The sequence below is a fragment of the Archocentrus centrarchus genome, chromosome 21, assembly GCF_007364275.1.
Source record: "Archocentrus centrarchus isolate MPI-CPG fArcCen1 chromosome 21, fArcCen1, whole genome shotgun sequence".
Classification (NCBI taxonomy): domain Eukaryota; kingdom Metazoa; phylum Chordata; class Actinopteri; order Cichliformes; family Cichlidae; genus Archocentrus; species Archocentrus centrarchus.
In genome coordinates this window covers 5,657,978-5,682,461 of record NC_044366.1, presented here as the reverse complement: position 1 = coordinate 5,682,461, position 24,484 = coordinate 5,657,978, and the positions used below count along the sequence as shown (strand labels likewise).

At 41.2% G+C, this 24,484-nt stretch overlaps 2 protein-coding genes across 5 annotated transcripts in view; one reads left to right on the top strand and one right to left on the bottom strand.

Annotated features, from left to right (window-relative positions):
• Positions 1-14,254, top strand: part of gulp1a (GULP PTB domain containing engulfment adaptor 1a) — a 91,802-nt gene extending 77,548 nt beyond the window's left edge. Inside the window, exons 4-13 of one of the 4 annotated variants that reach the window (XM_030758604.1) lie at positions 3,051-3,122; positions 8,461-8,559; positions 8,704-8,841; positions 9,044-9,160; positions 10,886-10,972; positions 11,766-11,996; positions 12,199-12,337; positions 12,425-12,519; positions 13,207-13,217; positions 13,712-14,254. In XM_030758604.1, coding sequence (XP_030614464.1) covers positions 3,051-3,122; positions 8,461-8,559; positions 8,704-8,841; positions 9,044-9,160; positions 10,886-10,972; positions 11,766-11,996; positions 12,199-12,337; positions 12,425-12,519; positions 13,207-13,217; positions 13,712-13,733 — 1,011 coding nt within the window. In that variant the 3' untranslated portion in view covers positions 13,734-14,254. The remainder of the gene's footprint in view (positions 1-3,050; positions 3,123-8,460; positions 8,560-8,703; positions 8,842-9,043; positions 9,161-10,885; positions 10,973-11,765; positions 11,997-12,198; positions 12,338-12,424; positions 12,520-13,206; positions 13,218-13,711) is intronic. The other 3 variants (XM_030758606.1, XM_030758603.1, XM_030758605.1) reach the window with 3 other exon arrangements.
• Positions 14,255-16,761: 2,507 nt separating this feature from the next.
• The window catches only part of col5a2a (collagen, type V, alpha 2a), a 45,596-nt gene continuing 37,873 nt past the window's right edge, over positions 16,762-24,484 (bottom strand). The window contains exons 43-54 of the mRNA XM_030757761.1: positions 24,312-24,419; positions 24,083-24,190; positions 23,950-24,003; positions 22,972-23,079; positions 22,669-22,722; positions 22,393-22,500; positions 21,543-21,596; positions 21,294-21,401; positions 20,810-21,116; positions 20,088-20,269; positions 19,722-19,964; positions 16,762-18,230 (exon numbers count right to left, since the gene is read on the bottom strand). Coding sequence (XP_030613621.1) covers positions 18,084-18,230; positions 19,722-19,964; positions 20,088-20,269; positions 20,810-21,116; positions 21,294-21,401; positions 21,543-21,596; positions 22,393-22,500; positions 22,669-22,722; positions 22,972-23,079; positions 23,950-24,003; positions 24,083-24,190; positions 24,312-24,419 — 1,581 coding nt within the window. The 3' untranslated portion in view covers positions 16,762-18,083. The remainder of the gene's footprint in view (positions 18,231-19,721; positions 19,965-20,087; positions 20,270-20,809; positions 21,117-21,293; positions 21,402-21,542; positions 21,597-22,392; positions 22,501-22,668; positions 22,723-22,971; positions 23,080-23,949; positions 24,004-24,082; positions 24,191-24,311; positions 24,420-24,484) is intronic.

The following is a 24,484-nucleotide window of genomic DNA, read 5'->3' as shown; positions in this document are numbered from 1 at the left end:
AGATCTTTTCGTCTGTCTGTCTGTCAAAGCTGCCACTCCCCTAAATTTTAGCCATGGCAAAAACCAAATAGTTGAGTTACAAAAACTTTCAACTAACATCCAGTTATTATAGGGGAGAAAACGAGCCATAGAGCCCAGTAACTATGCTTTTTAATGGTGTTTAGTTTTCATTTGTGCAGATTGATTCACTTTTTTGGAACTGCAGTTTTTTGGCACTTTCACACTAGCTTAATTTTTCCCTTGTAAAAATCCATCCATCAAACAATTTTCTTCTGCTGATCCAATTCAGGGGTGGGGGGGCTGGAGCTTATCCCAGCTGTCACAGGGTGAGTGGCAGGATACACCCCAGACAGGTTGCCAATGTGTCACAAGGCTAACACAAAGAGACAGACAACCATTCACACCCCTTTGGTCAGTTAGAGTCACCAGTTAACCTAACCCCATGCATGTGTTTGGACCGTGGGAGGGAGAGCCCACACAGAAAGGCCCCAGGTGGGATTTGAACCACCATTGCTAACCACCACACCATTGTGCTGCCCCTGGTGTAAATATAGGTAATGTGTGTATGTAATGATGTGCTAATTGGAAGTGTGGTGGTTCATGGCTGGTTAGAGCGTGCTCGTCTGGTAAAGCTGTATTATGTTTAAGAAGCCGGACACAAACTGACAAGTTATTTTCATCTGTGCATGAAAAATGACAGAAATGATGAATTTATCATCAAAGTGGAAGTTGTTGAGTTTTCTTCTTTCATAATTTATAAAACTATTCCAAAGGGGTTTATGAAAATATGTATATCAAATTACTGTTGATTGATTTTTATGTTCGTGTTCATGACTTGTTGGAGGCGTTTCCTTGAATTAATTTTAAGAACAAGTAACTGAATAAGTCAATCTTGAAAATATCCCCACCTTCTATTTGACACAACCCCAGAAATTCCCGCCTATAAACATGTTTCAAAGTATCTTAATGACTTTTTTTTTTTTCCTGTATTTTCAGAATTCCCTATCTAAGTCCACTGTTTCTTTTAATTAATTACCTTTATCTTCTTATGAGGTGGCAGCTGCTGAGACTGATGTGAGTTTCGGTTTCAGTCACTCTGCCAAATCTTTGATCTGATCTGATCTGACAGACAAATCCTAAAAGTGCTTTTTTTTAGGCGCAGCTTCAGTCTTACTGACCTGTGGGCTGCAGGAGCAAAGAGGATGTTGAGAGGTGAATTTCAGAGCTGCTGGATTTGCCGTGTCTTTCGTCAGTAATCATGTCAGATTCAGAAGTCACTTAATTTATGCACAACACAGATCCTGCCCTTTCTGGAGGTGTATGAAAAAAAATAATCTGAACTTTCAGCTGGGAGGAGTGAACACTGAGCTGGACCTGAGCTCTATGCTGTGTCATCTGAGTGAACATTTGAGACCTGCCACAAGGCTGACATGTGTGTGTCTGCAGTTGAAAATGTGAATTCTTTCTGCGGGGAATGAGAGGTAGGGCTGGTTCGTTTTCAGCTGCGTGCGCCAGTTGATGGATGAGCCTCCGAGCTCTGTTTGCCTTGTGAGACCTCCCCAGTCGCAGCCCAGAATGCACTGGTCAGGAACAAGTGCTACTCCACTCTATTCTGGGTATCTGTCAGCAGCACTCCCAGAGATGACCGTAAGTGTGGAGAGTACATTTGTCACACCGATGCAGAATGCTGACACTTTGTTATGAAGCCTCAATCTGTCTTCTGGGCTCTATTGATAAGTTCCAGTTTGGTGGTGTTTCACCTGTCTTATTGCATTTAGGAAGACGTCGAAGGCTCCCTGCTGACAAAAAAGTTACACAGACTGACATTTTTTAACAAATTTTGGATGGGGAAGTAATATTTTTTATTCTTTGATTAGATTTTTGACAGAAGGTTTCCTTTTATCGAGCCATCAGACATGTGCAAGATAAAAAAACTAAATCATTTGGTATTTCATCACCTCTCATTATTACAGCCACAGCGGTCGGCTGTGCGCGCACCAAAGTTTTATGGATATTAGCACAGCCAAGTCATGGACTGCATCACAAAGATTTTAATGTGTAATAGAGACAGTCAATCTCTGCTGGAGCTGCTCGCAGCCTTCCAGTGGCAGACGTTGTTTTGTTTTTGCCAGGCTTTAAGGGTCTGACACCAGTGTTTTTGAAGTCTGGTATTGGAACAGGCTGCACACATTAAGCTCAGAAGGCAGTGAAGCAGTGTGTGTGACTGCAACAATTAGAACTGCTGCTGCCGGACTGGGAGGGGGCGCAGTGTTCAGGCTCAAAGGTTAACGGCTCCATCTGTTGGTGGACAGCAGAAGTGTTGCTCGTGTGTGTGTGTGTGTGTGTGTGTGTGTGTGTGTGTGTGTGTGTGTGTGTGCGTGCATGCGTGTGTGTGTTCCCTCAATCCTCATGTGTAAAAGACACTTTTATAACTTTTTGCAAGTGAAATGCAAGATGACGAAGGAGAATATATATTCATGCCTTCGGGGTGTGAAATATCATCTACATTTATTTGAACTTAGAGCAACAAATTTGAGATTTTAGTGACACAAATGTGGAGTCCCAGAAGTGCTCCAAAGAGCTGAAACTTTATGATTGCAGAAATCCTGTTTCCAGTTTAACAAAAGGTCTATTTCACCCTTTATGGAATCATTTCTTTACCCAGTGTTAGACCGGTGTTTGCAGGACAGAATAACAAAACTGAAATACTTTGTAACACTTCGTCTTTGAGCACAAATTTAGATACACTGGTGCCAATTGATATTTTTTCATTAAAAAACTTATAGGTACTTTAAACACCCCCCCCCCCCACACACACACACACACACACACACACACACTCTCTCTCTCTCACCTGCCACAGTCACTGCATCATCAAGAAAGTAATGGGGAAATTGGGCCCAAAGTTTTTTGCCTTTTTAGAGGTATTCTTCATAATTTTCTTCTTTCTGTTGGGTTATTTAATTATTTAAATACCTGTTTATGCTGTAAATTGTAACCCTTTTGTTTTACTGTTGCATCACAACTCTGTCTTTTTGTTCTCTTTTCAGTTTCTTGGAAACACAGAGGTTGAAGCCCCAAAAGGCACAGAAGTTGTAAAGGATGCAGTCAGAAAGCTCAAGGTAAAGCCAGTCTCAACTCTGAGCTGTAGCCTAAAGGACAGGAAAGCGTTCGTGAGTGACCAGATTGGATGGGGAAGGGGTGATTGGCAAGCGCTCCCCTCCCTCATCTGCTAGCACCAAGGTGCCCTTGGAGTTTTTCAGCTCCCAAGCATGCATGTCTATACCTGCTGGAAAACCACAGTTTGTTCATCCACGCTTTCTCAGGGTAGAAGATGTAAATTTTTGTTTAAAGAAATTCTAGTATGAAATACTTAAACCATTAAAGTACAGTGCAGGCACACTGTATGCTGCATAGCTTAGCGATACATGATAAATAATTAACTTAGTCTTTTTATTTACATGAGTGGTAGTAAAACTAACTGAAAGACCAGCATGTTAGAAATGTCTCCATTATGGCTTTGACTTCGATGACATTGATCAGTATGGGCGCGCAGCGCTCTGCCAGCTGTGTACAGCTGTGAACATGGCAAAGCATGAGAGGAACAACATTGCTGCTGTACTTGAGTTGCCATTGTCTGTTTACATTCATTTCCCTCCGTGGCTGATCAGGAAACAACCTGTAGTCATAGAGTCGGAAAAAAGGTGAGATTTTATGACTCTGTAACCACCTAATCCAACGTAGTGGCTATTATTACAGAGAAACATATCATGTAGTCTGAGACTGGCATTAGGAGAGCTTATGAACACAGAGGAGCTTTTAAGTGCCAGACTTTTCCCTCAGGAGTTTTGGAGGCCAGACAGAGTAATTAACAGGAAGTTGTAAGGTGGCCAGAAGTGGAGTGTTAAATGAGTGGAAGATCCAGTACTACTACTGTATATCTTACTGCCATTTAGTGCTGGGCAGGTAAATAGTCTTGAGATGGGTGATTCAAAATCAAAACCAAAATAATGAGCTGAAAGATACTAAAACAGAGCTGTGGAGGAATAGATGATTTTTTATTTTTTTATTTTTTTTTTTTGAGTTTTGAATCCTGGCTTTCTCAAACAAAACAGACGGCTGCTTTTTTAAAGAACTTTATAGAATTTTAAAGTTGTATTATATTTCAACCTGTTGCAGTCTATATTGGTTTTCTTGAACTAGGATAGAGTTAGTCAAAGTTAAGTTGCTAAACACCAGGCAAATGCATTTTGACAAACAGCCTTAATTTAGGGTTTACGTTGGGTTTAGTACACAGTTTCATTAAACCTGCCCACTAAATCGCACTTAACCTGGGCTACTTCCGAAACACATACTCCTCAACTTTGGAGACATTTAATCAAACCCTTAAGCATGGGAACGGCCTGAAACCCAGGCTGCTCTCTTTGTCACTGCTTCTTCATAATGCGGCTGTGCTCACTGCATGCCCCCCCTGTCCTCTCCCCCCCTGTCCTCTCCCCCCCTGTCCTCTCCTGCCAAGAGCTGAATCTCTGAGGCCACTTGGAGGGGGAGGCTTGTTTTCCTAAACCCGTACCTCTATTGTTACATTACATTTGATCTGTTTTTGACCAAGCCTCCATGGTTACTCTCCCAGATACGCTGGCAGTGAGAACAACCTTAGCTGTGCTTCCAGAGATTGTGTGCAGAAAAAAAAAAAGTGGTGCAACTTCAGGGACGGCCTCAAAGGCATGTCTCCATGGCTTAGGTCAAATAATGTACTTTTCTATCACTTAGTATATCTTTATGGTTGTGCTCAAGTAAGATGCATCTCCATGAAACACACGTTTGTTGTTCGCTCTCTCTGGGTCTGGTCGTGTTTGTGTCTGCAGGCTTTGAAATGTAAATGTATTAAATTATATAAACATAACGCACAGCTTTACAAAAGCTTGGTTGAATATATTAATTTACTGCTTTAGTCTTGGAGGCTAATATAAAACTCTTAATGATGGCAAATGATAAAGCTTCAGATTGCTTTCTTTTTTCCATTTTAATGACTGGAGCAGATGCTTAGTGAACATTTATCTGTAGTTTCACTGCTGAAGGCACTAAAAGTAAAGTGAGGATGTTTTTTGAAAATAATGCGGAGTTTTTAAATGTCTTTAGCTCTCAGTTGATTCTCTTTGTGTAATCTCAGACTGATTTCATGATGATGATGATGAAGGGGTCCAGACTTTGCGGGGTCAACTCTTCATTTAGCTCCCGTCTTTATCCATTGCCAACATTAAAACCACCTGCCTGTCACTGTGTAGACCCCCCTTGGGCCCCCAAAACAGCTCTGACCCAGTGAAGGACAGATGCTGAATTGGATGGAGATCCGGGGAATTCAGGCGAAGTAAACACCTTGAACTCTTTGTTCATTTCCTTCAATCATGCCTGCACAATGTTACCACTGTGCCAGAGTGCCTTATTGTACTAAAAGGGGCCACTTCCATCAGGGAATACCACCTCTATCGGGGAATATTGCATCCATCAGGGAATACCACTGCCTTTGGGGATCAGTGTGATTGGAAACAGGGTTTAAGTGAGTGGTACATGTCAAAATAACATGTGCATGAATGCCTGTAACCAAGAGTTACCAGCATGGGCCACACCAAGGTGCCCCTCTTTCCTTGCTGACATCTCGTCCCCCTGGTAAATGAATCATGCATGAACATAAAAGGAGAAACATCCTTCACTGACTGATTAAATTTATTCTGTTGGTCGATGGTCTCATTCTAAAGCTCACGTAGCTGCTTTGAGTGATGCACAGAAGTCAGCATTGGCACTCTTGACCTTTCTGAAGCTGCACAGCTCCATATACACTTATATAAAAAAAGGTAGACGCAGGAGTACCGTAACCTTGCATTTGTTCTAATGGCTAGCATTAGAACAAATGGGAATTAAGAGGGTGAGTAGCGGTCAGGTGCTGCTAATCAAATACAGTTGATTAACTGATCATTACTAAGTGTTACCACCTCTAAAAAAAAATCAGACATTTTGACAGTTTGCTCCTCCGGAGCATTCAGGTGTGTGTGTGTGCGTGTGTGTGGACGTCCCAGCAATTTCAAACCAAGGTCAGAGCATGCAGTGCTCAGAGAAACTCCAAAACACTCAAGAGCTGCATCTCAGACTCTACAGGCCTCATTTAGCATGTTAAATGTTAAAGTTCCTGACAGTACAATTAGAAAACGACTGAATAAGTGTGACTTGCTTGTCTGAAGGGTTGCCAGGTGAAAGAATCTTCTTGGCCGCAAAGTTACATTTGAACAAACCACAAGACTTCTGGAACAACAACAGCCTTTTGGACAGATGAGACCAAAGTGGAGATGCCATAATGCACATAATGCAAAAACCAAACAGCATTATCAGCACCTCATACCAAATGTCAAGCATGGTAAGCATGGTTGAGGGTGGTTATGTTGTTTTTTTTAATGATTTTTAGCTTATTATGAAGCCACGGTACCTGGCCACCTTGCGGTCATTGGGTTCACAATGAACTCCTCTGTATGCCAAACTACTCTAGAGTCAGATGTGAGGCCATCTGTTCAATGAATAAAGCTCCATCAAAATTGGTTCTTGCAACAGGGCGATGACCCTGAACACAGCAGCAAATCTACAACAGAATCAGTGGAAAAGAAAACAATCGAGGTGCTGCAATGGCCCAGTCAAAGTCCAGACCTCAATCTGATTGATATGCAATCATGGAACCTTCATAGAGCTGTGCATAAACAAATGCCTGCAAACCTCCAATGAACTGAAGCAATGTTATAAGGAAGAGTGGGCCAAAATTCCTCCACAACGATGTGAGAAACTGATAGTCATACAGAGAACAGTAACTTCAGGTTATTGCTGCTAAAGGTGGTTCTACAAGCTACTGAATCGTGGGAGTGTACTTAGTTTTTCACAGGGCTACATATGGGAAAAGGCCTTAAGCTTCCTAGCTCTGCAAACTCTGCTGAAACTTGCTTCATAAGTCTGTATATTTGGTCAAACATCGAAAGGGGAGGGATAAAGCATATGTTTTCTTTTCAATCTTATGATTGAAAAGTCTGAGCATTCTGTGTCCCTTTGTTTCTTAGTAATACCCCCCCCATGGTTTCAAAATAGTGACAGTGAAAACACTCAGCTCAAGGCTTCACATTTGGAATCACTAGCGGCTGATGTCATGTTCGCTATGTACAGTTGAAGCCTCGATGCCTTTCCAGCATTAAGGTTTCAGAGATTTGTACTCCAGTAGCTCCTCTGTGGTGTGAGAGCACACGGGTCATTCATCAGTGAGCCTAAGGTGCCGTGACCCAGTCGTCTAGACCTCACAGTTTGGCTTTTGTAAAAATCGCTGAGTTTCTTACAGCCATTTTTCCTGCTTCTGAAACATCAGCTTCGAGACATGACGGTTCACTTTCTAATACATCCCACGCCTCGAGAGGTGCCACTGTAACAAGATCATCAGTGTTATTCACTTCACCTGTCAGCGGTTTTAATGTTGTGGCTGTTTGTGGATTTTGGATGGATCATATTTCTCCCTGACAAACGAATCCAAACAAGTGTCAGAATCTTTTGCTCAGTTGTGTATCTCGAGATTAAAAAGGAGCCATCCTGCTATCAGCTTCCTAACGGGTCTTCTCAAGTGATGGCGTTTAATTTCATGGCAGTGAGTTCAGGTTTTTGGCCTGAACTCACTGCAAGTTTGAGTTTGTATTTATAACATTTGGCAACAAAACTATGAAAGACTTAAATTGTTTTTTTTGGCAGAGAACAAAGAGAGATCCACTAAATGGTTCACATATTTCTTCTGTCAAACTTGAAACTGTAATGATTGCATTTCCCTAGATCATTTTTAATTAGCATTTAAAAAATAATATGAAGTACAGAAGTCTGTGTCTACACTGTTGAGAACACCATTCAGTTTTATTGCTGTTTTGCAAAATGAACTTTATTTTTTATATAAAGTATAATTATGAAGCCTCAGCTTTGTTGAATGTTGCATCTTTTAACTAATTGTTTTGGTTTTACTCATAGCAGCCATTAGCTATAATTTTTATATAACTACATCTGTCATGCGGCCAGCACAAAACAGCAGGTTTCCGTTAACGCGTGGTGAACGTAAATAGCTCTCGCTTTAGCATTGAGTGGCTAAAGGGAGAGAGGTTTGTCTCAGGTGTAATTAGAGAACAAAATAGAGGAAGCAAGCGAGTTAATGTTGTGCTTATGTTTGTATTTTGTACAGAAAAATGTTACCAGAATATTTATCATACGCATGTTTTTGAGGTGATGCTTTCAGCTTCTTATATTGCCGTCCTGGTTGCCAGTGAATTAGCAGCTTTAAAGGCAGACATGTAGGGTATAGTAGAGATTTCTTACCATCCTTTCACGGGCCCTGTATTGATATGCGTCATGTGGCATGATTTTTTGTATACTCATTGACCTTTTCTCCTCTTGCAGTTTCAGAGGCATATCAAAAAGTCAGAGGGACAGAAGATCCCCAAAGTGGAACTTCAGATCTCCATTTATGGCGTGAAGATACTAGATCCCAAGACAAAAGTGAGTCCAAAGAGGTGATTTTGATTGTTTGACAACTGTATATAACATGAATGATTATACAGATAATAAACACCATGTAGAAAAGGGCTTAATTTGAAGTCATCTCTCATATAAAGAGTGAGTAAATGATTTTTTCCCCCCCAGGATGTGCAGCATAACTGTCAGTTGCACAGAATATCCTTCTGCGCAGATGACAAAACCGATAAAAGGATATTTACTTTCATCTGCAAAGACTCGGAGTCCAACAAACACCTGTGCTACGTGTTTGACAGTGAAAAATGTGTAAGTCTCTGCTGCTTTGACAGGTTTGCTTGTTTTTCCTGGAAACAAATGTGTAATATGGTCGAGAGATTGTTGACATCTTGAAATGGTATTTTGACGTCTTGTGGTTAGCCTTTCACGATCAGTTCAAGTGAAAACAGCAGCTAAACTCAGATTTAGAGAATCAGTCTTTGAGCAAGTCTTTGTTTCCTTTGTGCTCCAGGCAGAGGAGATAACTTTAACTATCGGCCAAGCCTTTGACTTGGCCTACAAGAAGTTCCTGGAGTCTGGAGGCAAAGACGTGGAAACCAGGAAACAGATCGGAAGCCTGCAGAAACGAGTGCGTCTCACATCCAGCTCGCTGAGCTGCTTCGCTCACACACACACAGTCTGTCTGTAAAGAGTGCGCTGTACCCACCGTGCAGACACATTGATGTTTTTATTAATTAATGCAGAGCTTGTTTCTATTGATTGTTTTAAATCATCCACTGTGGACAATTAAGCTGTGCTGATAAAAGGAAAAAAAGATGTTAATGAATATTAATGCCAGAGTTCTGTTGTTGGAGCCACTCTGTAATCAAATTATTTTACACCCAGCTGAAAACATAGAGCCGTCCCGTGGGATTTGTTTAAAATGGGATTTGTTCAGATATTCATATGAATTTGACCAAATTAGGGACATGATGTGTTACCTAAAAACCGGCCTCACGTGTATTTTTTAACCTGAACTGGAGGACGGTGGTTAAGCTGAATTGTATTTATGAGCATGTATACAGACAGGCAGGCACAGGTAATCACTAAAAGCTGAAACAGTAACTTTAGAATACCACCACATCTAACGGGTTATTTATGAGTTTGGTCCTGAGCTTTCAGCCAAATCAAAAACAAACTGATCGTCGAGTTCAGATTATTGAACATGAATAAACATCTGCTGTTAAACACCTCGTGATACGACCAAAGGTCCAGAAAAAGCCAATGAGTAGAACTTGGCAAGGATCTGTTGTTCATTTTGAATGAGCCTCCTGCTGTCAGTACTCACCATGTGCGTTCTAATATACTGTGCGGCTGAGAAATGCACTTTCTCCCGTTAGAGTAACATTTGTGAAAAACGATGTAACTCTAAGGAAATGACTAAACTAGTCTATTTGTTGGCTGTCTTTAAAGGTGCAATATAGTTAGCTTGCTAACTGGCTAGTGCTGATCCATATCCTTGTGCCTTATGCCTTTAATATAAGTAAGATGCATGGAGTAAGTATGGCATCTATGAACTCTTGAGTTAGCCACTGGGAGCAATGGACAGTTCTTATTCAGTGTAACCGATTTATATCCACCCCAAACCCCCTGTTTGTATGCTAGTCATTGTTTAAAGGATGCAGATACATAAACAAACAAACATTTAAATCATTGTTAGATGACAGCTGATTGACTGCTTTTCTCCAAATTTAATCCTCCTTTTGCTTTTTACATGGACTTCTTATGCAGCTAAAGTCTGCTCAAACTTGATTGGTCAGAACTCAAGACAACAAGCAGACTACAAAAAAAGCAGAAAGCGTGACTCCACACTCTGCATATTTTAATGCTTCTGTTTATAGCAGATGATGTCCAATCTGTCTGCCCTCCAGCACACCCCCATCTCCACGAAGGAGAAGCATCGCTGGCGATAGATCAGTTTTTCACCGATACGGTCTCGATTCAGATCTCTTTGAAGAAGGAAGTCAGTAAATGAATTTACATTTTAAGCAGGCTAAGGACCAATGGGTTTTTATTAATCACTATAATCACATGATTTTAGGGAAGCTTCAGGAAAGATTTGAGAGATATTGTTTGTATTTAAAGGTATTGATGCCTTTAATATCTCACTGCTGAGTATGACAGCTTAATTAGCAACCTCAAGCTTATGCACTACTTTTTTAGCAGTGTGCTAAAGTACAAAGATTTATATCAAATTCTGTTGAAAAAGAGATATGTTAATAAAGTTTGAATTACAAAAATTGCACTACAGTGTAAAATATTTGTCGTATTCTCATGCTTACCTGTTTTTTTTTTTGTTTTTTTTTTTTTGCAGATTCAAGAACTGGAAACAGAAAACTCTGAGCTAAAGAAACAACTCCAAGAGCTTGAAGAACAGCTGATGATAGCACACGTACCTCCAGTAAGAACAAACTGCTCAACATGCCAACCATCAGTTTAGAAATTTAGATTTTACAGAAGAAAATGACTCGCTAGACTTTCTTCCCTTTTTAACAGCATTTAAATTACTGGCTGAAATAAAAGTGAAGAAACATCTTAAACTCGGTGAAAAGACTCAATGATATCAGCTACAGTATCCATCTAAAGCTACCTAATAGGCACCAGAAGAGCCTGTTACACCAGAGCAAGTGAAGCTGTAGCAGCTGAATTGTTAAATTGTACAAAAGTGCATTTTGTTGTTTAATTCAAAGACTTTCATTATGTGTTAATGCGTTTACTCTGGTGTCTGCAGACTAGAGCTAAAACAGCTGACTAATGTAATAGGACTGTCTCATAATAATGTAATTTGTGATTCAAGTGTTCCGAATCAGGCAGAAGTGCACAGCCTAAACCATCCTTTAATTATAAAAGTTTCCTGAATTTGAGCTGGTGAGTTCAGAAAGTATTGTTCAGGACAGCTGGCTTTGCTGATTGTGTTTGTGCGATTAAATGCACGACCTCCGCCTCCGGTTTGGAATGACCAGGCCTATCTGGAGGCAGGCAGCGAGGGCGTCTAGGCTGTATCTGAAGCAAAGCAATTACACACCTGATTGGTCTGATGAGGAATGCGATACATTCAGCATCTAATTGGGGAAAATGCCAGCACTTGTGACAGCCTCCTGCGAATGCAATTACCCACAGCTCCCTACGCTACGACACTGAATAATATTGTCTCTCTCTCTCTGGTCATTTTCTGTCTGCCATCTTTTTCTCAGCCGCTGCACATAAACGCAGCTAATGAAGCGTACATGCTGCAGAGGCCGTCTTCTCTCTTCTGGTGTCACAGCATCAAGTCGCTCTCCTGTCTGGAAATCTCTTCTGTCACTCTCACTCCTATGAGCTCACCGGAGTCCAACTTGTCCACTGGGCTACTAACTCCTCCGCCTGCCAAACCCGCTCTCCTTCCTCCTAAACCCACCGAGGGCTGCAGCATCCCGCGGCCTCGCGTAAAAACACCCTCTGCTTCTCTCTTTCTGTGCTGTGTCTCTGTCCCTGGAGCCTTGTTATCTCCTGCCTTTGTCTGTGCAGTGCTTGTGCTTCTTCTTCTCTTGCTTTGGTGCAAAAAAAGAAAAGAAAATAGCTGTGTAGTTTGTGCATGGGTGAACTTACAGGTCTCTGCCGGTGGCTCAACCGTTACTTTGTATGCAGGCGGGGAGTATCTCAATGAAGCCGCAGTCGACAGACATTTTTGATATGGTTCCCTTCTCCCCTGTGACACCCCTGGTGCCCACACAGGCCAGCAATGGCTGCCCACCGCCTCCACCGACTACACTGCCACCAGATATGAGTAAGTGCACAACTTACATTTGATTTTCGTGGGGGGGGGTTTTCCCCTTCTTAATCTTTACAGTGTTTATATGCTCTGTGTTTGTAGGTAAAGACTTGTTTGGTGCAGAACCATTTGATCCGTTTACCTGCGGGGCGGCCGACTTCCCCCCAGATATCCAGTCAAAGCTGGACGAGATGCAGGTGAGCTCATTTCTGTGTCTCTCTTAGAAGAACTGCAGGCAGGCTGTGAAACTGTTTTATTATCACAACCACTGCTTTGAAGATTAAAGATTTTTCTCATGTCTTTATATTAAAGGCTTTGTGCATCATGAGCGAAGCCTCAGCTGAACCTAATAACGAACTCTCTCCAGTTGTCTAACAGCAGTGCACACTGCTGTAATTGGCTCCAAATGACTTCCAGTGTACTGTTTATTAAAATTAATAATGTTCAAATGGAAAAAATGTAGTCACAGAGCAATAAAACAAGCAGATGCGAGGAGTTACCTAATGAGAAAAGCTTTAGTAAAATCCTCAGCTGACTCAGTGCTCCGAAACTACTAATGTGTTCCTAAAAGAGTGTGTTAATAAAGTGTATCGCTGTCAGCTGTGTTTTCCTTACTGTATGAAAATGTTGTATTACTGAGTCATGTATAATATGAGTCAGGTTTTGACAGGTGATGTACATCAGCCAAACTTCAAGACAAAACTTTGTGTTGCTGCAACATTAATGGTTCAGCTTGGAAAACACCTGTTGAGCTTTAGCAGTGCGTCACCAGTAGGAGGCGGTGTTGCTCTGATGTTTTGTTTTTCTTTTCCTCCCCCCTCACAGTTCTCTCTTTTCTTAATGATTAACAGCTGAATGTGTCTCTTTTCCTTTCCCACTCGTAGCGGCAGAGATGGTTTGTACTCTTTTGCTCTCTGCCTGTGCTGTTGTGTTTCCATCTTGCATGCTCTGAGTGCAGCTGCACGCTCGCACATTTACACAGTCCACCAACACTGCCAGTGCATCTGTGGCAGCTTAATTAATCCAGCTTTCTTCATGGTTGACTGTCTTTTTTGACTAACAAGAGCAAATTTGTGCTTTTTAAGCACGAAAATATTGATTTTTTTTTTTTTTGCTTTGCACATAAACAATGTTGGAGGTGCATTACAACTATTTGTAAAAAAGGCTTCACTGACTTTCATCTGCTATAAGGGAGTTTTAACTTTAGGATTCATGGCTTGATGTCTCTGATCTGGTCTAAAATGCATGATGCAGCATGATGCAGCATCAGTGTTGTTTAAGCTCAGTTTTCCAGCCGCTGCCTGTTTATCAGAAAAACCAGCACATGTGATCTCACAGAGACGGCGCCGGTGAACATCCCTCCTGTCATTGTGGCTTCATGTCTTCCAGGAGGGGTTCAAAATGGGACTAACCTTAGAGGGCACCGTCTTCTCTCTGGACCCGCTAGACAGCCGCTGCTGATGCTGAGAAGATTAACCCTTCGAGGTGCACTTTTAACCCGTTTGTATGAAGAAGAAGTGCCAAAATCCACTCCACGGTTGAGTCAAGATGTCACACTTTTCATCTTGAGGTTTATATGCATTTGCATTTAGATTGGTTTTCGATATTTCAAGGTAAACTCAGATCCATTATAGAAAAGAACTATTTTTGTAATAAAAATGAAAAAGATGTGTATGGAGGAGTTAGTTTTGAGTACTTTTGCTTGCACGGGCGGTGAGAGATGTAAATAGTCGAATTTGTTCAATGGTACACTCTGTGGCAGAATTTTCATATGTGTATGTGTGTGTGTATGCGCCGTTTGAATTCTGTATTGTCGACACATTCCTGTTTGTATGCCAAACACAAGCTGGCAGGAAAAATAAATGGAATCTATATTGTGACAAAACCTTTGAGCTTTTAACATATTTTACTCCACATTAATTCAGACATTATGTAGTTAGTTAATCCAGACTGATGTTTTCCTTTTGTTTTGTTCAGATTTTCACCAGACTGAGTTGCCATTTCAGTATTTACCTTTCATTTTCTGCTCTTTCGTCAGTAATATTCCTGTTATTTCACTTTTGGTTGCATTGACTTTGTTGTTACAGATATTAAAGAAAATCCTACTGCAAAAAACTGCTCCCCACTGATTCTTCCGTGTTATATAATTCATATGTGATTTTATTTATTTGTGGCTTTTGTTTTTGAAATATTTTCTTCCAGTGACAGAATGAATGTTAGGCTGTAGGCATTTTTGTCTCAGTTTAAATATTCACACTAACTGTAAGATTGCCACCAGCTTTGGTCCAAAACAATGCTTCGACTTATACAAACGTACAGAAGGGAAAAATGAAGAAAGATGGAACTGTTAGAAATAAGTTTAATGTCCATATGGCTTAAATGCTGAGAAAAGTACATGGTAGCATGAATGATAGCTGCAGTTAGCATTATTAGCTTTCCACAGTGTGTGTATGTAGCCTGCTGTACTGATGATATTGATTGTTCTCACCTTTTTCTTTGGATAGTAAGCTAATATTGATCAAATCTCCTCCTCCATGGAACCAAACTCATTAACGCTTCTCAGAGTGAAAACTTTAACTGAAGAGAGTTTAATTGTGGAACTGTGCTTCTTCACATTTGTAGCAGAGGTCTTAACACCCAACAGAACTTACAGAGAGAGATTACAGTCTTCACTGTGACTTGTTTTTGTGCTTTTCACCCACAAATTCAAAGTTTTACTGATAATTAACAGTAAAGGTTTGTCCTTGCTGCCATTTTTGCCAGCTAAAGCACACATGTGCACAGACAACTACAGGATTGGATACCTTACTTGGACTGGGGAAAATGGTGGTTGGAGACTGTGGCATGATGAAAACTTACGATGGTGTACAATGAACTTGCAATGTTGTTGCCTTTGAAATGATTGCTTCGAACGCGGGGACAAGGTCCGACTGCTCGGAGGCAGTTGCCATCTTTAAAGTGACTTTGGTGCATCAAGATGCCAATAAAACGGCAATAAGATGGAGTCAGTCTGCATCAGTTTGCAGTTAAATTGGCAATTTCATGCAATAATATGGTGATTAACTAATAAATTGTTGAAAGTTGCCGTTGCTTTCAACATACACACATTAACTACTTACTGTACATTCAGAGTCCAGCCAGAACCTCACAGATCTGAAACAAAAACACATATTTCTTCACAAATTGTTGCTCCAGGATGGCAATTTAACTCCAAAATGACATTTGGCAACCGTACTTTTAAACCGCAATCTAACCAGAATAGAACCAGCTGGCAACCGGCAACCAGTTGAATCAAGGACCCTGTTGCAAAGAGACGTGCAGCAGATGAGCTGTGCAGACTGACTCGGACTGATTTTATCATTTTATCTGTGTTTATGAATTATTTGCAAACCTTACCCGATCTGTCTGGGAGTGATTGCAGTCAGTCCAAGTCAGACTGTGATACTCTGGAGACTGTTTGCCTACCAGGAAATCTGTGCAGTTACCTTGCAATCGAAAATGGTCACCCAGAGGTTCAAAGTGTTGCATGCTCAACCTCTGGGCGACCAGTCAGTTGCTGCAAGTATTTGTAGTTGGTCAATGAATGTGGGGAAAAATCCAATGCAATCACCAGTTTTTTCTTCCCTTTTGGTTGCAAGGAGGTTGCTGTCCTATTTTTACTGTAGTGTGACTGAGTTTTAACCAAAGAGGGAAATGCATCAAAAAATAAAATACTTATTTGAAAAGTAAGTAAATAATTTCATTGCTTGAATTGTCTAACTTATGTGTTGAGTTACTTTCTGACACTTTACCCTAATGCCTTTTATATTTATATATTTTTTTACCTCATTATGAAACAGGAAGGTCCTTTCTATATACAAAGCAATCCATTTGTCACACTTAGCTTTGTAGCCAAGAATTGATTGATAGTGGAAATTTCAGGCAGTTGTGCAAGTAACCCTTCACTGTGTTCACCAACCTGTCACTGATATCCTTTGCTCCCATTAGTGGACTGTCTCTACCTCAGGACTGGCCCCTGGATGTTTGGTCGTTAGCTGCCATATCACTGCTAGTTTCTGTGAATGCCCCATGAGATATAACTATGAGATAAGGTGTCATTGTTTTCCTTTTGTGGGTGCAGTAGCTCAGATTAGGCGCACTGTCTAAACAGATTGTCTTTATAATTAGCATTTACTTTAAACCACTGCGGTGCTGAAGTACATCACCACAGAGCAAAGGGAGGGAGAGAGTGATTCACTCAGTCTTTGTCCTAATTCTTCTGTTGTGCTCTAAAAAAACTCAATTTTTTTTCCCTGTCCCTTTTTTTTTTACCCCAAGATTTCACGTCTCTCGAGGCTGCTGTGGTACTAAATTTCTAAAGATCCAAATAAAGTCTTCTCGAACAAGAAAAGGCAGAGAGACGTATTTTCAATATTTATTTTCAAAGGAAGAAACGCATCTGCTTCCAGTGTGGAACCCCCCCGCCCCATCTTCCTCCTCCTCCCTGCCTTGGGGGTGTTTGCAGGCAGTCAAGCCTTGCATAATTTTAACAAATCTATAATAAATATACTCAAATTTAAACCAAATGGTCACAAGGGAGTTACTTGAAAGCACAGGAAAAAATGTACAAGGAACTGTTAACAAAGGAAACACTGTATGAAATGCTGTCAAGTAAATTAAACTAAAAATTAATTTAGGTGCAAAAATGGCCAACTTAAAGGGCCTAACTATACCTGAATTAATATGACAAGAGCTTAGGGGGATTAACAAGCATTTAGTTTAATTTGTTGCATAGCAAAAAAAAATTTTAAAAAGAAAAGAATACAAAGCAAACAGGCACTCACAGCCGCCTTATTCTATAAAACCCGAGTATAAAAAAAGAATTTCAAGAGCATATAAGTCCAGGATACTGCAAAGGGGGAGCTGACATGCATAAAAATAGAATATTCTGTGCTACTTTTTTTTTTAACTGTACCATAAATGTATTTGAAGGGGAGGGGGGAAAAAAAAGTTACAAATCACCACACACCACTCACGTGACACCTCATTCATCTACTCATTGTTGACAGAGAGATCTTTATTAGCTTCCCCAAACCCTGCCCTGCACCGCGCAGCCGGGAGAAGTGCACAAAGATCACACTACTTACAAAACAGCACCTGTGTGAAACAAAGGATTTACACATAGTGTCATCATTTTCTCAGTTCCGCTGACGAGGTAGCTAACACTGAACACAGTCTCAAAGCGGCTTTAATGTTCTACGTGCTTGGTACAGAGTGAGTGGATACAGACATCAGTTCATCGGAACTGTCATGAGAAAATACGTATTTGCATTTGTTTCCTCAATAGCACCACAAAGATGTTTTACATTAGACAATGAAGTTAAAAAATTATAAAGAAGTCTTTAAAAATTAGTAGTGGTGGGACATATGACGTAGCTTCAGAGGAAATGTTCTGGCCTCATGAACAGCAGTCATAAGAGATACTTTAAAGCTTTTATGTTCTTTGGCAAAATTACAGGGTAACATCTTTGGACCTCGAAATGCACAAAGCTTGAAGTCAAACATACAGAAGCTGACAGAGGAACCAGTCGGATTTTTACCAATTTTTCATGTGAATTCCAAAACAAATCTTCGCTGTCTTGAACTGGGTCAAAAAGCACAATAAATATCTTGCCACAGAGCCACAATAGTCCTCGCTACTCGTATGTACAACGTGGCTGATCGTGTCAGCTGTCAGTTCAACAGTCTCGGGGTTCTCCTCGACACCTCCCTGCTGACGCCTTTACAAGAAGCACACGGGCCCGATCTCGATGCCGAACTCTTGATCCCGGCCACCAATGTCCACAGGGGCAATATCCACAATAGGAAGTCTTGCTGTTTTCTGTGTCCTGTACTCAAACACAGTCTTCCCCCAGTTGCCATTTGCTTGCTGTGAATGAGATGAAGACACAGGTTCATCAGTGAAGAGCAAGACTTTTGCACTATTATATGAAGAGCAAGACGTTTGCACTATTTCTGAGCGAAACTCAGCATTTGTCTTAAAGCCAAACCAGGAAATCCCAGAAAACGGGCAAAAATCAGCTACAAATTGATCCTCATGAAAACTGTTGCATCTGCATCTCCAAATACTGAAATGCATCTTATTCCCCTGATGTATCAGTTTGTTCCCTCACTACTATAAACATGGAAACCTCACAGTCTCACACATCTTTTTTCTTTGAATTCATGTATCGTATTTTCTGCCTGGATTTAAGTCACCGTAATTCCAGACAGCTCAGTTTCCATGTATAGTTTACAGTATTTTAGAAATACAGTGCTTGCATTTATTAGACCACTGCCCAATGTAAGGCACAGCCACAGCTGCCCTAAAGTAAGAGTATTAGTAAATTACAAAAATCATCTTTTATGTCTCTGCACTGATGAATCCTCCAATATTAATCATTAAAAATATAATTTTTGAATCAAAATTATATTTTTAATGCTAAAATATAATTATGGTTGGTATCCATTAATTTTCAGTTTTACCAAAAAAAGTTTTAAACACATTTTTAACAGATTTCTAAAGTATTTGTTTTTTCTTTTTTTTTTTAATTTTTAAATTTGTAAAGCTCTGTAGTCGAAGTAAAAGGTTCATGTTACAGTCCAGTGATGATGTGACGCAGATGCCAAAACTCACAGGAAGACAGCCAGCTGTGGCAGCCATGGCACTTTAGTGAGTAAATGAACCAATAAATGACCAATATTGAGTCTTTAATGACTTTAAATTTGGAGGGAAAAAATTTGGGATCGCTATTTCAAGGCAAAAAAGAAAAACAGTAACAGAATTACAATAGATTTTAATGGTTTAACACACCGACCTGCTGCTCAACTAAATTAGCGTTCGCCCCGGTAGAATCTAGAAACCTGCTGCCTGTTTTCACACGCAGCAGACACGGAGCATCTTTACGATCTGACTGATTAAGACCTGTCCATTATTAACTCGCTGCTCCATTTTCATCTTCGCCGACACTGCAGTGAAACATCTGTCCCTGTAGCTACTAAATGTCCCACTGTGGTCACCATGTAGTTACCGTCTGTGTCTGTCCAGCTGTTTGGCCCTGAGTGCTGGACCATTAAACATTGCTTATGTGGGCAAGAAAGACTCGACCACAGCAGTAACGTTGGGGATCATTAAATCAAAATAAGCTAAAAGCACCATAGAAATATGTCACCACTTTCACAAGGCACACTTAATAAAAAAAATATCAGTGCATAGACTTTAAAAGATGGATACATGCACCGTGACTTAACCAGGTGGTTTGTAGACTGTGGTTTTGAAGCCTCACATGGGCGTCATGAGCAGAGTGAACCTGACTCACCTCTGATTTCAGTTTTTTTGAAGGCATGTGTTAAAAATAAAGAGCTGAAACACTGGACTTACTGAGCAGGAGTCCTCCACCACTGTGTATCTGAACCGGTTGTTTCCCTCTGCTTTGAGCTCCAGGTCATTGGAGCCTTTGAGGATCACAGCTTTCTTCAAGTTGCCCGTCTTGTCGTCCATGTAGCCCACGGAGTTCTTACAGTGGTAAGTGATGGTCTGGGAAGCCTCTTTGGACAGCAGGCGGATGAAGGTCATCTGCACTGCGACAGTGTTTCCTGGCTGATCTTTGTTGCCATAAGCAAACTAGAAACACAAATATATATACATACAGCAAGTTAATCCAGATGTGCTGGATTGTAAAAAGATGTAAAATGCTCTCTTTCTCTCTCTATTTCACACATTCATGATTAGTGTGTAATTGCTCACATGTGTTCCACTGTTGATGTCAGCTCCAAACCACACAGGTTTGTTCCTGGAAGAGGTCCACCACACTTTACGAGGTATGCTGGACGGGTTGGCGGAGATGCAGGTCTCTCCGCTGTCCATGTTGCAGTGCACTTGAATGGCATCCTCTGCACTGCCTTGGTTTGGATCCACCCAGTACTCACCTACATCACAAAATGGAGACACTCAAAAAAAAGAAAAAAAAGAAACCCACTCTGAGAAGTAGGGATGCCGTAAAAGTCTATTTCTGTCTGCATGGATCGACCCCTGGGGCTAACGATTGGTACTTAAAGCCACGTGTGTTTCTTCCTGAGTACACATAGGCACATATTCATCTCATTTCTTCTAGGTTTTAGGGTGATAGTCTGCTTTTAGCCAACTACTAAAATAATTTGAGTAAAATATACATTTCACTCTTATATTTGAAGATTTTTGTGTTTCCTTATTTATTTATGTTAACTAAAAAGCAGTCTGACAAGTTTCAGTCTGTATCTGCCTTGCAAATAGGCAGCATGCTGGTGCAGGGGAACATTAGATAAGACAAACTCTTGGACAAAGATGTACCCTATGAGACCCTTCTCTCTTATTCTGTGTACATGCATCCTGCAGTTTCTGCTCAATGCATGGTGAGTTTGGGGAAAACACTCTTATTCTGTTTTGCTCAACAAAATCAAATCTGTGGGACTGAGCCGCCTCTCACTCACCGCTCTTCTTCATGGGGTAGCACCTCTTCAGGTCATCGCAGGTCCTGGCAGGATGTTTCTTGCTGCCGTCTGGGCTCTTCATGCTGTCGATCTGGCTCTTGAGGGCTTTCAGGGTGGCCTGAACGCCGGGGTCGACGGGCACTATGGTGGAGGCGTTGCTGTTGGGCAGAGCCTCGTCCTCGCTGAACTCAGGAGGAGGCGGCCCAGAGTCGTAATCCTGGGGGCCGCCGAAGAGGTCGTCCACGGCCGCCATGGGACGTCCTGGAGGGCCTGGAGGACCAGGGGGTCCAGGTTCTCCTGGAGGTCCCTGTGGATTTTTGAATAGTAGTGTATAGCCTGTTCTATTTGGGGGGTTTGTTTACACATCAAAATTTGAGAATAAAACACTTTGAACCATCCCCCTTTCCCTATGTCTCAAAATGAACAGTCTCATCTGGCTTCTTTTTATGAGCTCTGCACTTTTTACTGCATAAACAGACAATACCTCTGGTCCAACTTCTCCAGTGATCCCACGAGTTCCTGGAGGTCCCATTGGCCCAGGCAGTCCTATGTATCCTTCCTTTCCAGGAGGCCCAATAGGTCCAGGAGGTCCCTGAAACATAATGTTTTAAAGAGCCATTCGCATCAAATATAATCAGAAATTAATTCCAGAGTTGTGGCTGGTATGAATATGATTATCTTTAAACATGAAAGGGTGTTCTCCTCCTAAAACGAATGAACCTGTGGTAATTACCCTCGGGCCACCGGGTCCAACGATTCCTGGAGCTCCCTGCTCACCAGTTGTGCCCTAAAAGCAAGAAGTCAATATTTATTATTCTTTCTGGTGCGCTTGAGCTTGATGAACACAAAGTTTGATTAAATGGTGCCTGTATAGTTCTTGTGTCAGCCCTGTGATTGGTGGTCTGCCAATAACGTATCCTGCTTTAGATCAGACACCTAACCTGTAAATTAAGATTACGCAGTGATGTTGTGTTTTTTTGTTCTCACTTATCACCACCCACATGGAGCTGATTGAACTTTTAATGATAAGTTCACATTTTTTTTAAGCATGTCTTTAGACAATGATCCGGTTTTGTTTGACAAAATTTAAACAACCTTAAAAACGTATTTTTTTCTGAATCTCATGTGAGGTTTTGGTGATCTTGAGTTCGGCCCTTTAGGAAAATCTTTAACTAATCTACACCCGGCATGACTTCAGCAATGTCGTCTGAGTTATTTAGACCTCAGATTTGTCCTTTCAAACCATCACAAACCTGAAAAACGAATACTGAAAGAGCCGTTATGTTGAAAGCCTGCTTAACATAGTGCTGAATATTTAAGGTGGACTGTGAGTGCACCTACAAGGTGAAACAGCATTGTTAGCAGAAAAATGAAATGAACCTGCGCTCGTTTAGAATCTCTGCATTAAAATTAAAGAGAATTATGTTAAAATAAAACATTAAAGAACCTTTTGATCACTGCCTGATTTGCATTTTGCATTTCAGAGGATGGTCGTCACAGTGGAATAACAGAGGTATGCTCCACTGCAATGTATGCAGCGGGTTCGGAAAGTCATCCAAGTCAATATGATCATTTTCACTTACTGGAGGTCCAGGGAGACCCTGTAAACCAGTGAAGCCTCTGTGTCCCTTCTGGCCTCTCTCTCCATGATCGCCCAGGTCACCTTTATCTCCCCTTGGTCCTTGGGGTCCCTGAGTTTAAAAAGATTTCATGCATTTCATAATTACTGTCCTGAAATGATGAAGATGGCTTTTTCTGCTGTTCTGCACTGACATCCAAAGAAATGTTCATTGAAATCTTTCAGAAAAGGTAATTTTCTTTCATAAAACAGATCACTTAACCACAAGTTGAAGACTCACCACTAATCCTCTTTTTCCAGCTGAGCCAGGTGGTCCAGGCGGTCCTCTTGAGCCCTGCAAATGAGCAAAATAATTAGAAGGCCCTCAGGGAACACAGACCTCTGCCAACACAGAGAGACTATCCAGTCTTCTGGTACTCAAACACATCATTCAGTTACTATTAACGGTTTCAATCAAATCTGCCTCCAGAATGTCCTCAAGTGCCCTTCAGTACATCTGTTAATACATCCTGCAGATGAACAGAGAGGCAAACAAACACAGAGAGCACAAGGGGAGAGAAAAAAAAAAAAGAAAACCACTTACAGGCTCTCCTCTCTTTCCAGCATCGCCCGGGGCACCGACGGGACCAGGAGGTCCAGGACGTCCCTGAGGACCAACCAAGCCCTCTGGACCAGGATCTCCTCGGTCTCCCTGGAAATATAAACATTTAACAAGTGTTAGCCTTATGCAATGCAATGTGTTTATTTTTTCTTTTGTTCTAATTAAAAAGTTTTATTTATAATTTAAAAAAAAAAAAACCACAAACAAATGACCAAATCTCATCTCACTTTGCTCACCAAAGTGCAGCACTCATCATCACCACATTCACAAATGGCCCTGGTTGCAAATACCACTTGTAGTAGACACATTAAAAAACAGCATTGCACCCAATTAAGCAAATTACTCTTTCTGAAGGAACAAAGTGCAAAACAAATAGACATTCATGTCCATTCCTATTAAACAGTAAATTGGGCACCTCCCTGCATCTTGTGGCCCAAGCTGAAAAAAGCTGATTATTTTCTCTGTTTTCCAATAGTTAACTAATAGTGCAGCCACACTCTTTTATATTCAGTCCTTCAATGAAGAGGTTTTTTTCTATGCATGACTTCAGGTTCAGCCCAGTCTATCAAACTGTTTATAGGACTTCTTTTCAAATGATAATATTCTGCCTGTCTCAACAGTCCATTCTTGGACTGCCAGTATCTCCTCAGGCTCCAAGTCATCAGAAAACAATACACAGATGCTTCAAAACCTTTCCCTACGATGGAGAGTATTTTGTGTGAAAACTCAGCAGCTCTGGAAACAGGTAAACCACATCTGTGCATTCCAAACTGATGTACAAGATCTTTCAATCTGCCGTGGCCTCAGTTTACCCATACCCTTCTCTATACCATCTAAGAAGAGAGTTTTATCCCTTCAGGTTCAACCGAATACTTGGAGAGGCATTTAAATGTAAGTGCAACATCCAGGCAACCTTAGTCCAGATTAATATGAGTAATTACTGGATGGTCTGCATCTTACCCTTTGTCCAAGAACACCATCCTTTCCTGGTGGGCCATCCGAACCTGCAGGACCCTGAGGACCAGACAAAGAAAAAAGGTGCTAGTTGCTAGTGAAACTTGACAACCACAATAACTTTAAAAAATGTGCTTACTTCAGGACCAGGATCACCACGAGGTCCATTAGCACCAGGAACACCGACTGGACCCGGAGGGCCTTTATCTCCAGAAGCGCCTGTGGATCCCTGTTTTCCTGGGGGACCCTGCAAAAACCAAGCCAACGGCTCATAACACAGCCAAACAAACACGAGAACCAAGTTTCTACTTTTCAGTTAGTAATTAACATGAAACTGTTGCACAGCAGAAAAAGGGTTTGATACCGACCGCTGGTCCTGGAAGACCTGGCGGCCCACGCTCTCCTCTCTGACCAGGAAGACCCACAATGCCTCTCTGTCCTGTAGTTCCAGCTGGTCCTGGAGGACCATTAGGACCCTAAAGCAGACAACAACAAATGAAATACTCTTAAAGGCAAATAGAAGAAAAAGCACACAAACTGA